The 15,746-nt window shown below is 36.5% G+C and overlaps 1 protein-coding gene across 15 annotated transcripts in view; it reads right to left on the reverse strand.

The window, feature by feature from the left end:
* Positions 1 to 3,083: 3,083 nt before the first annotated feature.
* Positions 3,084 to 15,746, reverse strand: part of Nlgn1 (neuroligin 1) — an 895,946-nt gene continuing 883,283 nt past the window's right edge. For 12 of the 15 annotated variants that reach the window (XM_052731690.1, XM_052731689.1, XM_052731686.1 and 9 more), the window contains 3 exons: positions 11,160 to 11,372; positions 6,957 to 7,746; positions 3,084 to 5,688 (listed from right to left, as the gene is read on the reverse strand). In XM_052731690.1, the coding sequence (XP_052587650.1) occupies positions 4,866 to 5,688; positions 6,957 to 7,746; positions 11,160 to 11,372 (1,826 nt within the window). In that variant the 3' untranslated portion in view covers positions 3,084 to 4,865. The remainder of the gene's footprint in view (positions 5,689 to 6,956; positions 7,747 to 11,159; positions 11,373 to 15,746) is intronic. The other 3 variants (XM_052731693.1, XM_052731696.1, XM_052731698.1) reach the window with 1 other exon arrangement.

Raw genomic sequence — 15,746 nt, forward strand, 5'->3', positions numbered from 1 at the left:
TGTATACCATTCATGATGTAATAAATGACTAGAAAAATTACATATGACTCGAATTTCTGTTCATTCATAATAATTACTTCCATCTAAAATAATTTTACCCAGTTGAAATATTTTTTTTGGAGACAAGGTCTCATTATGTTGCCCTAGCTGGCCTGAAGCTGGCTATTGTAGATCAAGCTGGCCTGGAATTCACAGAATCTGCCTGCATCTACATCACAAGCACTGCGAATAAAGGTGTGTGTGACTACCTCAGGCTCTGGAAAAATTTTAAAGTCTGTTAGAATTGTACGTTTTCATTCTTAAGCACCATTAAAATCAGATGCCTAAATAATTACCATTTATTCCAAAAATTTACCTCAATCTTTCCAAAGGGTTATTTGGACCTCTTGGATATGACACAAAAATCAAGTAATTAAATTCATGACTTCTAAATAAATTTCCCTTATTAGCAACTGATGCCATAGTCATTGTATTTTACATTTTTAAATGAAATTACCAGAGGGTACAAATTTAAAAACAAAATGATGTTTTCTAAATAAATACCAGAAAGAGAAGGCACTTGAGTGCTGTACAATGGTTTTCTAGTCTGTGTTTTCTGTAATGCTAAACAAATAGAATTGATTTCAGGCCTAAACAAAAATACAGCTAACTAGATTAAAACCAAATCATAATTGATAGAAAAGAGTCAAGTTAGCCCGATGTTTTACCTCATTAGGAAGCTTAGAGTTTTGAGGAAAATTTGGAGATTTGTTGTTACCGTGCCCAGTGCCAGAGGTGGGAAGGAGGCATCCCTCACTGTTTTACTGTGGCTATAGTAAATAGTGACTGAAAAACCAAGACAAGTGCTCCAACAGTAAAGCTGGTCAGGATAATCAAACGAATGATAACAAAATCTCAGCAGGGAAGTGCTCATTAATTAAATTTATTTGGGAGCAAGTATAACCAAATTATCAAATTTTCACTCACATTAAAAAGTGATAGTCTATAACAACTAATTACTGGAAATAAAAGGTCAGGAGTTTGAACCAATCACACAGAAGTAAACAAAATTACAAGCATCAAAGGGCTGTCATGGTTATTGACAGCTTCTGAGGAATTTCATTCATCGTCTGGTCTTGTGAAAATACTTCAGTGAGACTTGCCAAAGAAACCACACCAGTGATTCAGAAACTGGGCCTGCTGCCCGTTGTCTGCATCCTCCCTGATGGTCATATGCGTGTCAGAACAACTACACCCACAGGTGCATCACTGCTGTTGTGAGCACAGGTACAGCATTGAGTGCTGGTGGTCCACTTCTGTAATAGAATCACACTATGTGCATTGATACCCCAGTATCACATATGGTTGGAAATTCTTTTGAAGTTTGCATTGTTGTTTTCCTTTTCTATATGTCCAATGGTCGGCATTAAAATATATTCTAGATCAACTTTTAGATTTAAAATGAATGAAATAATTTCTGCTTTGAGCTGAAAAAAAGTCTCTAAATTGGATATTTGTGATGATTCAGAAAATTATATTCCATATTACATGAAAGGCAGTGTTCAAATTTATTAAATATCTATAACAAACTAGATTTTATTCACATTCAATGTATTCAATAACATTTGAACTATTAAATGTGTCATTTCAATGTTTCTAAGCTCATACTGAAAACAACATAAATCTTTTGATGAATGTTGGCAAAATTATGTAAAAACAAAACAGCAAAAATTTATTTTGGCTTGATGTCTGTATAAATTCTAAGAATCCTATCCTTGTTCTGTTGCTATTTAATTTCAATCAAGAAAATCTGAATTGATAAATAATGCTAAGACATTTATTTAACTTTAGTATTCACTTTTCCCCCAAGGGAAATTATCTTCTAGACAAATACAATCCAAACACGTTAGATAAAACTGAATAAAAATGTCAATTTTTTTTTTCATTTAAAAACTGTATTTCAGCTTTGCAAATAGTTAATGCAAGACATCATTTCATGTTCTGGAAGTCAGTCTGTAGTAACAAACTTGACTAGCTCCTCATACTGCTTTGCAATCCCTTTGCACATCCCCAGAGGGCAGCCCTAAAAGCTAACTGCTTTGTCTTCCTTCCGTTTCAGAAAACAATCAGGTTATGGTCTATTTTAAAAATATTTCCCTCAATTAATATGGAGCAGGAACTGTACTGTCAAAAAGTAGACATCAGAGAAATGTATTATGTTTTTACAGTGAGATGGAAATGGAGTAAGCACTACAACGTAACAGGATGATTTTTCCAAGGGAAGTAATTAATATTAGAGTGTGAAAGCAGTCACTCACCACTTATTTTCTGTCACTTCTATTTCTGATCTTACTGTTTGCCTAACACAGTAAGAGACAGTTGGGTGATAAAACAGCGCTTCAGCCGCTACACAGTTCTTTTTCTGTGTTTACAGTGGCAGCTCACAGTCTAAAGCATGGTCAGGTCAGTCAACAATGGTGAGTAGACTACTCCGGACTTTGAAGACTTTGCTTATGACAGAGAATTGTACTTAAGTGGAACAATTCTTAACATTTTATTGATATTTAGTACTTTGGAGTAGAAGCTATAATCATATAAGTTTCTTGAAGTAGATTTTTATCTTTTAGTGTTAGCTCAATATCTTTCTTAGCACTTTCAAATTCTCTTGAAGGAGAACACTTTTTTAAATGATTGACAGTTTGACCACTCCTGTATTATGAGCAGAGATACCTTACTTCATGACATGCTGTACCCTTATTTCTCTTTTCCAATGGATTTTCCCCCTGGTAAGCAACAAGAGAACTCGTGTTTTTAAGCGAAAACAGTGGGCACTATGTTTGCATGATGCCTCAGGGAAGGAGTATTTAAATTTACAAAGGTAATATTTTTTGTGAGTTCCTGGAATTTCTAAGCTAGTAGCACTGAAATTTCAAGGGTCTCATTTGAAATGAGACCTGCTTTTCAATACACAGTTGTGTTTTCTACAGCTGCCTATGTGTCTTCAAAACCCCTACCGTTCTAGAAAAATGACTCTGAGACAGTCTTGTTTCTTTTGTTTTAGATTTCTTTTTTGGAAAAACAAAATAAAAGACAAAACAGCAATAAACATTTTAGCTCTTTAATGAGCAAAGACCATGTCTCTTAGCATTTGACTAATCATCATTATCCAGATTATCTTTATTTCACCATAGGACCACTGACGTGGTCGAGATAGATACACAAAGTCCTTCCCATCAAGTAGTATACAAGTGTTTTCTTTTGTATAATAAGCTTTCAATTCTTGAAAAAGAGTAGCTGGAAAGAAAAGTTTCTGTTACTTCAGTTAGTCAGAGAAAGTCCTTTGCATTATCTTACAAACTATCAAAATTGCTAGTCATCTGAAAAAAGGTAAAAAAAAATCACATAACTTTAGTCTAATAGAAATATAGTACAGATAAGAGAGAAATCATTTATCAGGATGTGCTCTTTAAGTCCATCTCAATTTTTAATATAAATGTACATCTGATTACATATACAAACATTTGGAAAGGTCTGTGGTATACTGAGATTACTGGTAAACAACAGGGGATTCAGAGTTTCCTGTGGTCTTAGATAATTCATTGAAATTGCACATGTGTGAAAGACAAACCCTCCAGCTGTTGACTCCCCTAGGTTCTGTACCTACGTTGTCCTCTACTGAGATCTCATGAGGAAAGTCAAGTGAACCTCAGTGAGACAGAGAAGCAGAGTGAAGAGGGACTGAACTTTATATTGAATTATTAGTAGTAAACATTTTGTCATGCAACATGAGTAAATCAATTAACTGAGAACTGTAATCAGAGCGGTACTATTGGGGCATCCTTACACCCTGAAAAACTGTGGCACTTCACCTTACCGAAGGGACAAACTTCAGAGTAAGAAACCTGCAGCAAATTATAGATCCACAGCTAACACGTGTCCAGTTAGAGTGTATTCTATAAATTACTTATATGGGAGTGAAAAGAACATTAAACTCAGAGGAAATTTTCTGGGACTCATATCAGTGAGTATTCACCACTGTACCTATAGTTTCTCCATAGACTTTAATACCTATTCCCTCTATTATTGAAACTACTGCGAATTATTGTATTGTAATTACTTTTGCCCCTTATAAAATCTTCTTTGGGTTCTGCCAATTGGTGGAGGAAGCTCCTATTAAAAACTCCAATGGGATGAGAAGAATTTTAATTACGGCTTAATCAGCAGCACAGCCACCAAGCATATAAATTATCATGCACATCGTGCTAAAAATATCCAGTCTCCTTGATCCCACGACTTAGTACTGACAGCACTTATGTGATAACATTGTACCTGCCAGTCTTTAAACTTCTTTGTTTTACTGGCAATCATCAGCATGAGCCTTTGCTATGTCATTAACAGCGTCAGTGCTCTGTGTACTTATGCAAACATGGTCTACACAATGAAAGGGCTCCAAAGGAAAACTGACGGAAATTATCTGACATTCCATTGGTGTGTCCCTTGTGCATATTCATAGTTGATTTTATTTTTGTTTTTGTTTTTGTTTTTTTAAGTATTTCAGACACAGTACTTTCCTGTTTGGTGTTCCACATGCCTAACTCCGGTATGCAACTTAAATCTTCAACAAATTAATTCTTGAATGTGAATGAAAAAGTATCATTCAGAACAATTGCTTCAAGCAATTGAAATTTGTTTTTTTAAAGTTGATTTGTGTGTATATCTATATACAATTGATTTTTCAAAACCCCCAAAGTTCTTGATATGTATATTCACATAATATTCCTCCTTAGTTAAATAGTGAGAGTCTTCCAAGTTGAAAGCCAAGGAATCTTCAATAATCTTTTACTGTACTCCATCAGAAAAAAAATCAGTTTGTCTCTCTCATCTGGCTATACCCTGGTTGTTGAATGTGAATGGGGGTGGGGGTGGGGATGGGGCAGTGTATTGTTCTGTCCTCCAGTAAATGTGTTGAATGTGTGTAAGGGCTGAATCCCTGGTATAGTGTTGGGAATCATTGTGATGGTGTTAGGTGTCATTAAAGGAACATCATCAGGTGACCTCCTCATTGCTAGGGTATAATCTGGGGGGCAGGCGGTCCGAAGAACCACCTCGTGTGGATGGATGGACTCACACTCATGATCCAAGTCAGTGTGCTTCATTTGGAGGGACATGATTTCTTCTTCTGGAGCATGGGTCAGGTCATTGGTGGTTGTGCGCTGAGGGCTGCACCTCCGGTGGACATCATGTCTCCTCTTATCCTTCTTGTAGTATAGGGCTGCGAAAGCCAAGATATTCAGAAACAGCAAAGATGCCCCCACTGCAATGGTGACACTCAGCTCTGTGGAGTAGTCCCTCTGATCCACTGAGAAGGGACTAGGTTGTTGTTTGGGATCATCCTGTTTGGCAGTAGGAAAGGCTGATGTCACAGGCGTGGAATTTTTCCTTGTAGGTCTGAGAGTGATGTCTGTGGATGGCACTTTAGTTGTTGTCGAGGTATACTGAGAAATGTCATTGAGATTATGCAGATGAGGTACCAGCTCCAACCAGAGATTTACCTTATTGGCTCTGTAATGCTCTTTGACTCTTGGTTTTAATCCAATATGGAGATAAAGTTGGTCTTTCTGGGAATATCTGGTCCATGCTACTTCTTCAAAGCGGTTGGGTTTGGTATGAATGAATTTTGTGTCTTGAGGAACTGGTTGATTTGGGTCACTAGGAAAAGGGATGGAAAGACAAGAAAGAACCTATGAGGACACACATGATTTACTCTTTTTCTTAGTCAAAATACTATGTTTAATGTCTAATTGAAGAGTTAGCTCAACAAAACATTAGATTATGTTTTAACATTAACTTGCCTTGATTTAGAAATTTGTTTAAAAAATGACATATATGATAATGCAAAGCTAGTAAGTTTTACATTCTTGTTCCCTGTTCATTTAGAGATGAACTACCATCTATTCAAAGTGATTTTAATTATTTAGGTCCAGAAAAAAGGCTCAGCAGTGGCTGTGTTTTCTGGACAAGCTTGCCAACATGACTCCAGTCCCTGGAAACAATCTAAAGGTAGGCAGAAGGGACAAACTCCGTGAAAGCTTGCCAACATGACTTCAGTCCCTGGAAACAATCTAAAGGTAGGCAGAAGGGACAAACTCCATGAAAGTTGTTCTCTAACATCTACAAGTACACCACAGCACTTCTTCTCATGAACACATAACATATGCGCGCACACACACACACACACACACACACACACACACACACACACACTACATCATAGTAAACAAAGATTTTAAAAATTTAATAAATTAATATTCACATAATTATGTTTGATTTCTCTCAGAGGCAGTGTAACAGAAATATTTCATTGAAGAGTGAATTCTGGATTTGGGACTGGCATTTGAAGACATGTATGTCGTCACAGTGCTTACCTACCCTACACAGGAGTGTCTATATGAAGCTGCCAGAAGCTCAGATTCCTTTCTGTGTTCAGTGAGATCCATAGAATCCAAGATGAATGTTTAAAACACATACAGTATTATGAACTGGTAAGTACTAGGAAACAATGTTCATCACTGCTGAAAACAGTGATGCTCTGGCCGATGCAAGTGAGAAGTCAAAGTAATATTGTCGTGGAGCAACAAAATAAAGAGACAAGCATTTTTTAATAAACTTTTAAAATTCAAAAGTAATAAGATAATAACTGTTTGAAGCACTACAATATAGAAGTAATTTCTAATATGAAGTCAATATGCTCCTGGTGTTGATCTACTACATTGGACCAGGAATATAGCATAGTAATGGAATATGTGTTCTGGCATGTGAAAGTTCCTGTTTTCAATCCCTGGTATCATAGAGCAAATAACAAACATATAAAACAAAAATATTTTAGACAATTTACATACATATGCACATTCTTCAAGAATACTTAAAAGGGTATTGGTTATTAAAATTATACCAAAGTTCATTCCTCAAATACATACCCTGTTTTAGCAAAATTCGTCCAATATGTCATTACCACTGCACTCAACATCACATCATTCTTGGAGAAATTGCAAGGAAACAACTCTGTAGGGCCAATCATGGGGATTCCCAACACATAGGGAACCTCATCTCCATGAGCCGCATCAGCCCAAGCTGGAACTTGATCTGTTTGGCAATGATGATAAAAGGCATAGAAGTATGTAGGTGAACCAAAGTTTGAGTGAAGGTCTGCTGTGGCCACAGCAGGTGCTACCCACTGATGGTCCGTAAACAAAGCCAACAATGTCTTCCTTCTAGTTTCAGGGTTATGTCGATCAGCCCAGTCAGTATACATGAATTTAATGGTTTCTCTCAAAACATCTTTGCCTTCAGGATATCCATATAAATTATCAACAAAATTAGAAACAGCAAAGTCAAAATCACTGGCTGATATACCATCATCACTATCTACTATATTTTCAACAAACTTCAACCCTTCTCCTTGGTTAACTCCTAACATTATATCATAGTTGAGGAACTCTCCTTGTTCCATCAGTATCTGAGGATCATCCGGTATTACATCACCATCGATCACAGGTCCAAAGGCTATGTGGTATCGGGCTGGTTGAACATCTTGATCAACAAGTTCTTTGTAAGGCTTCTTCTGCAGGCATTCCACTAACTCTACTGTGTCTGACACATTGCAGCCAACCTTTGTGGCCAGCATTCTAGCATATTTTGCAGGCTGGAAACTAACAGCCCAGCTGGAAAGGGCTGTTCCACTCTGAGCTATTGCTCGTTGAAAAAGTCCTATGGGGAAATCAACAGAGAGTTTTAGGTGATCATTGAAGTATTTTATGGTCCCAAATTAACATCTGATATTTTAGACATGTGTATAATATCCCAAGTACAACTCAAAACACAGATACTTTATATCTAAGAGAAGGTACATAAAGTTATCCCCAGGGTATAAAACAACAGAGAAGTGGGTCCAGATCTTATATTTACAGCACAATTTGCTTTGGGTTTCCAAATTTTGCAGTCTCGAAGACACAGTAAGGAGAAGAGGTGAAGTTGGAAAGCATGGGTATTTAAAGGACTCAAATATTTTAGTTGATGAGTATTAGACGTGATCATTAACAATGACAGGATAGAACCAATTCTCTCCTCTCCCTCCTTGCCAGATTGTATTGTCTGTTTGCAACATTTCTTTCAATTTGGCTGCATATCTGTCTTCACTCAAAATGATTGTGTAGTGCTTGTTTTATTTTATTTATTTATTAGATTTTATTTGAAAAAATTATTGTTTGAGCCTCACATAGATATAGGGACTAGGGATGTGTCAATACCCTGGGGATGTCCCTGATATCACACAAAACAGAATATAACTTATGACATACTATTTCTAGATCTCTTTGTCAGATATTGTATGATGAATATTAATCTTTCTGAAGAAGACAACCTAAGAAGTGCCTTCACTAAGTTAGAGGGAAAACATCAGCAGGAACAGTGTGAAGGGAGTAATTCAACTTTTTCTATTGCTGAATGTATGCTGTTGTATTTTATCACAGAATATGATATATATATATATATATAATATATAATATATATATATATATATATAGGCCAGTTTTTTTGATTTGATTCTTAAGGGCTATAAATTATGGCTCCACATACAGCTTGGGAACAGATGTATGCTATTAATATTTACAAATACACTTGATTCACTGGGGTATTTGCTAATAGCATTCTTTTAAAATATATAGGTTATCTATCTTATTTAAAAATTCATGTTTATTATCCACTTCCAGATTTGGGTATGTTTTCATTCATTTAAAAAACATGCTCAATCATTCATATATGTTAAGGAGAAAATAGTTCTTTACACAAAATGTGAAAGTCATGTCTGAATTGGTTTCAGAGTTCTCTCCTTACATATATGTATATTTACATATGTCATTAATGTGTTTCTAGGTAATTTTAAAAACACTCAAAAGCTTAAACAATACTGAATTAATTTTTTTGTTGTTTTTGGGTTTTTTGAATCCATTTTGCTTTGATAGGGCAAAGTTCACCAGAGCAAATTATAGACATTTTGGCAATGTAATAAATGTAGAGACTGTTGATACTTGAGCAGAAGAATACTTTACTAAATCAAGTATTTATGATTAAAATAAACCTGATTATTTAAAAAATGGTATTCCTTCCTATCTCAGGTACTTAGTGACATTAAATGTATCAAAAGTTATTTATCATATTATATTAAATATCACTTGAAACATGGTGACTAGATAACCCCAGGAAAGCCACTTATTTTATTGTTGATGAGAAGGCTTTGTTAAGTGTATGTGAGAGGTTGGTGATTCCTGGAAGCTACATACCTGAGAAGTATGGAACCATTCATTGGGTTTATAGCCTCAAAAATTCAGGTCTGCCTTGTGGGTAGAGACTATTTGAGAATTTCAGGGAATTGTCTATGCCCTTCCAGGTAGGAATAGGCAGCTCTTGAGAGGGGTTTTAAACTAGACCAAACTCAAGTCCATGTCAGACACAGATGTATTTCCATAAGGAGTGTGATGGAAGGGAGCACTCTCAGCTGTGCTGAACCATTTGCCCCTGCTTAGTGTCTTGCCAAGTGATGAGCACCTGCTGAACTGATGCGTCTCCTTATCGAGTGCTCTTGTGAAACTGGCTGACACTGGTATTGGGCCCACATTTGATCAAATGATCCCAAGAGTTCTGTGTAGGTTGCCCAATGCTAACTTAACTAAATATTAGCACTTATTTCATACTAAGAATAGGAGAATCTAATTTGCTTAATTAAAAAACTCTAACTTTATCACTTCAAAATAAGCAATTTTATTATAAAGCAGTATATCTACTCAATTAAAAATGTTATATCCCTATCATCATGCTACTTCAAATCATAAACCTACTGTTGTTAAATGAGAAGCCATGTAAACCATGATAATAAATTAAGGCTATATAAAATGTGACCTACTTACTAATGACTGGCTAGTCTCTTAGAATTCCAAATGTATCTTTGATAACTAAAACTGCATTATGAGCTCATACTGCCTGTTCTTGAGGCTGGAGAGATGTCTCAGTGTTAGGAGCATGTAATAATGCATGCTCTTGCTGAGGACAGAGCTCAGTTCCCAGAACCCTTTTCCGACGACTTGCAACCACCTGTAACTCTTATTTCCAGAGACTCTGTTGACTGTAGCCTCTGTGGACAGTGGCATTTATATAAATATACCATCCCTTCACACACATATCCATAATTGCAAATTACAAAAGTAAATATTTTATTTTTGGAAACTGAGAGTCTATGAATTTTTCCTCATACATATAATAACAACAAGGAAGTAGAAAATCAAAGATGTTCTTTGTTGATGAATATTCTGTTTCCTTCTTTGTTGCATATAAATAATAGCCAGAAAGTACTTGCTTTGTGAGTTTCTTCAAATAGCTCTTCTGTTCTAACATTTAATAATGGAACTGTAATCCAGTCAATAATGGAATTGTAATGAGTGACTGAATGCCTGGTAAGATGGCAGGCACTTACACAAAATAAAAATATTTTGTGGACTAAAGAAGGCTAGTGCTCCAGGCCACTTTGCCAAGCTTTAGAAGGAAAAAAAAATTGAGTTGAAAATAGAAAAACCACAAAACCAAATGTGTTTTTTTTCTTTGTAATCAAAGGCTCTACTAGTGACCTCAATGCTTTGACAATTTTGGATCACGCATGCAAACTAATCAAATATCCATTCTTTTCTTAGGCAACAGGAAGACTCATGTGTTCCCAGACAAACTAGTTTTTGACTGCCTCATTAGTTCCATACTAATAAATAGCTTCAAGTATTGATGTCCCCATTTTTAAAATACTTAATTTTGATTACTGATAAGCAGAAAGTACAGTGTTGAGAGTTTCTCTTGACTTTCCCTCAAATCACCCTTTAGCAAAAAGGAAAATGACTGTAATGCTAAGTATTATGAAGTGGACTTGGAAGAGCATCTTACCTAGCTTCACGGAAGACAGAGAAAAGAGTCTGACAGAAACGTAAACATGCACAGAAAGGCTAAAGAAACAGCTTTAAACAGTTACTAAGCCCAACCTAACACTCAGTTGGAACAAAGAAATATCTACACAGCATCACGTAGTACTGATGGTGGTGGCATGCAGACACCAAAATTGTCAAAATTTGCAACCTGCATAATACCTTTGGTTGAATTGCTCCAACGGTTACCTTCAGAATAATGGGATAAAGTCAGCAGATTGACACATGAACCCCCAGCGCCTGATCCAAACACAGTGATTCGCAAGGGGTCACCACCAAAGAACCCAATGTTCTCGCTAGTCCATCTTAGAGCCTGGATGAGGTCAAGGAGCCCGTAGTTTCCTTTGGCAGCCTGATCCCCTGTGCTCAAGAAGCCTGGAAAACAGAAGAAGAAAGAAACCTTAGGACAATTGTTGCAGTTAATATGAATTAAACTTACCTCAAGTTTAAGTTTGTATGAGTCTTGTCCCGATCACCACGAAAGCCAAGTGCTTTAGTCAAAAGTGTTTCTATTTAGATAAAACTATAATAATGACAGTGGAGCCAAGTACATTGTAGAAATCAAGTCCTAGTTGCAGAATGTCCAGGATCACTCAGCCAACCTGCATTGCTACTCAGTTCTAGTTCATGTATGTTTGAGGCAATCTCTATCTATCATCTATTATCAACCCATCTATACCAACTATATCTATTACCTCTCTTTATTATCTAATTTATCTGCCTATCATCTATCTATACATATACCTATAACTTATCAATTTATCATCCACCTATTTACTATCTAACTACTTAGCTATCAACTACTTTCCTATCTATTATTTGCTATTTATCTGTATCTATTTACATGTTGATTGATATATTTACCATCTATCCATTTTTCTTTCTTCTTCTTTACCATCACAATCATTATCTACCTATATCTATTGATCCACTGATCATTCTAGATATCTAATCTTTTTGAAACCAAATAGTTGCAATGTATTATTGATGGTATTCGAGTTATATTTTAGGGAAAATGATGGCCCCTGTTATTATTAATTGCAACTAACCAATCAATTGCATCTCCTCAGACTACGTAGTATGGATGGTCCAGAGTCTGGGGAAGATGCTACGTCTAGCATGGGATATCTGAGGGGAAAAAAAATCTACATACACTATGCTCTTATGTCTGTTAACTTTATTCCTCTAAGACAAAATTCTATCTATATAGCTGCAGCTCTGTCAGGCATTCAGGGCTGGAATAAATATAGATACACCAAGCTCTTTGTCCGTCTACTATATTTCTCTGGGATGAAATCCTGTCTCCCATAGTCCTGCTAATAACTAAGCTCTTATGCTTCCAGCCTCATCTTCATCCTCTGTTTCTTCGCCCTCCATCTCTACTTGTTCTCTACTCATGGCTCTGATGAACTCTACACGAGTTCTGCCTTACCATCTACAAAACCTCTGTGTTCTTCTTTTCTCCCTGGTCATGCTGTTCTGTCTGCCTCTACAGAAAACGCCCGTTCCTTTTTCCCTTGTTCATATGATTCTTTGCCTCCTCAGGAATGTTGCTCAACCCTACCTTCCACCTTGATATGTAAAAACCTCTTTTGTTCTCTGTCAATTGCTCTGGAGAGCCCCTAGGCCTCAAGGCAAAAGGATGGTGTGAGCTTCATTTGCACAAGAAACAAAGCTATGCATCTATGCCTGTTTAGCTTTGCCTACATGACCTTATCCAAGTATGGCCTGAGCAGGAAGTTCACACACACACACACACACACACACACACACACACATACACACACACACACATATTCTATGAGAATTGTGAGCACAAGAAAGGCACAGTGAATATTAAGCTGTGTATCACCAAATAGTCCATGCTAGATGGCTTTCTTGACCATTGGCCTGGTCAAGGTATAGCTTTAAAACACAATGGGACTCCTTATAACATATTCTTGTGGCTCGCCACACAGTAGAATGACACGTTTATATGAATCCTTTGATTCTTGATGCAATCATCAAACACTATCCTTGGATTCATTCAGGGGCACAAAATAAGTAAAGTTAAATAAATTGATGCCCTGAAAAAGACATGATTTGCTAATTACCAAGTGATAAGCCTTGGTGGAATTCTTTTCTATCCTGTTATCCATTGACATATTCATTTAAAGTTCTTTTTTCATTGAGTGAGCTGCTATGTCCATCAGAGCAGAATAACTTCAGAAAACTGTAGCTAGAACTTCACGTTGAACTGCCTGACTATGGTCTATCTTCAGGGGGACTTAATTTTGCAGCATTCTGAAAGCACTATTTACTTTCTTGAATAGATTTCCCCTTGGTGTCACTTAAGTCACTCTTAATAAATCATCACAAACCTCATCTGCCCTTCCCCATCATTCACTGTCAAGTCCTGGAAAAGGTGACTATGTATGTCCTCACACAATGACATATTATTGTTTTGTAAAATAGAACCACAAGGACTACAAACAATCTATTTTCCATTTTCAAGGAGAAGTAGAGATACCCCATACCCCATTCAGATATCTAATTTACTTGACTTATGAATATGTAGTCTAAACAAAAAATCACCATTTATTTTTAACACTTGCAATTTTAAGGCTGTCAAAGTTCATGATGGCAATTATGTTCACAATTATTTTACTGTCCACTATAATCTACAAAGTACTTTATCAAATTGTATACAGGTAATGTCATTCTCACTCAAAAACTCCTTTTATCAAAAACTAATTCTAATTGTTGTCTTGATAGTGGAAGACTGGTTCAACTAGTCTGACCAGATCTATAAAACAGCTCTACCTTCAATTAGCCATTCATAAGATCCAGAATCTAACAACTGTGACTATTATCAAATGTCGAAGGGAAACCAGGCAACTGAACATAGACCCATATGTGCTAGAAATAGGAAAATTAGTTCCATGTTAATATAAATCATGCAAGGAAAAATAAGCAAAGGGTGATAATTATTGCATTAGAGATAGTGACCAAGGCTTTTGCTGTTGAGAGCTCTCTGAAACCAAGGGAACACGAGGATATAGAGATTATTAGTAACCCTATATATAATCTACAAGAAAAAGCAGGGAATGTTTTCTAAATGTGTAGAAGGAAAAGTCAAGTGTTTCACTAAAAATAATAAGCAACCAAAAAACAGCAAAAAGTTTTCAAGGAAGAACTTGGAACTCAGAAGAAGATGTTCTGTTTTGTTTAGTGACATCTAGAATGGGAGAGATGGAAGATGTCAGTGATTCTGCACTGTAGATGTGTTTACTCTTCTTTTAGGCATGAGACCCATATTTGAATATCTCTGGTTATTATTTTCTAAAAATGATAAATGCAATGTAATCATTTATTTTGTGTTGATATTATATTCAGGTTATAAAGTTGAAGGAAGGAATTTACAGTATTTATTATTTCTGTTGCCTATATACAGAAGACCACACTATCTTCTTTTTATTTGGGAATACTTCAGAATGGAGATACTGCAGAGAATTAACTAGCTAGCCTTGTAGGCAGTAGACTTCTCAGGATAGTGAGACATTTTATAAGGACCTAGAAACGTGGACCAAAAGATTTAACTCATTGAGGATTTTCTGTTTTAAACATCAAAGACTTTGCAACATTGGATTAAAACCCCAGGTCCTTCTAGAAATTTGAGCCCCCACCTCACAAATTGTCAGACCTGGTCAATTCTTCCTCTGCACTGTCTCTGGATACTACATCAATCCTCACATGAGTGGCTCCTTTTAAATTTCATCAAGTTGAACATTGTGGTAGTTTGAATTGTGAAATATTCTTCAGAGGCTCTTAAATATTTGGTCTCCTGATTGTGGTGCTGTTTTGAAACTTGTGGAACATTTAGGAAGTGAAACCTTGTTGGAGAAAATTAAGTCTTGAGGTTTGATAGCCAAGTCGCATTTCTTGTTTGCCCCCTTCTATACTGCTGATAGATGTGACCAGCCATCTTATGTTCCTGTTGCTGTTTCTCCCACATCATGATGGACTGTACTCTCAATATATAACTGAAACTAAACCCCTATTCTTTTCAATTCCTTTCTTTTTGTAAAAGAAAGGTCTCTAGTATAGGCATATGAGAACAAATGGCTAAAAACAAAACAAACACACAAACAAAAAAACAAAACAAAACGGATCCAGACTCCACAATAGGAGGAGGGAAGTGGTTAGAAAGCTGGATATACACAGCAAATAACGAACTAGATCCTTATCTTGCACCATATGCACCATTAGTTTTTCTAATGAATTAAAAACTTAAGACTTTTGAACTATTAGAATAAGCCAGAGGAAGAGATACTTAGAACACTGGACTTGGGGTTGGAAGGATGGCTCAAGGGTTAAGAGCACTTACTGCTCTTGAAGAGAACTGAGTTGGTAATAAGCATCCATGTGGTGGCTCTCAATTGCCACAAAGTCCAGTTCTAGAAGGTCTGACATCCTCTTCTGAGCTGTGGCTTGAATAAGACCCATAGGGAGTGGCACAATTAGGAGGTGTGGCCTTGTTGGAGTAGGTGTGGTTTGTTGGAGGAAGTGTGTCACTGGGGGTGGGTTTTGAGATCTGAGAAGCTCAAGCCTGGCAAGTGTCACTTTCACTTCTGTTGCCTGTGAATCAAGATGTAGAACTCTCAGCAACCTCTCCAGCACCATCTCTGCCGACACACTGTCATGCTTATCATCGTGACAATAATGGACTAAACCTCTGAAACTCGAAGCCAGCCCCAATTAAATGTTTTC

The sequence above is a fragment of the Peromyscus californicus genome, unplaced genomic scaffold, assembly GCF_007827085.1.
Source record: "Peromyscus californicus insignis strain IS unplaced genomic scaffold, ASM782708v3 Scaffold_9__1_contigs__length_137607984, whole genome shotgun sequence".
Classification (NCBI taxonomy): domain Eukaryota; kingdom Metazoa; phylum Chordata; class Mammalia; order Rodentia; family Cricetidae; genus Peromyscus; species Peromyscus californicus.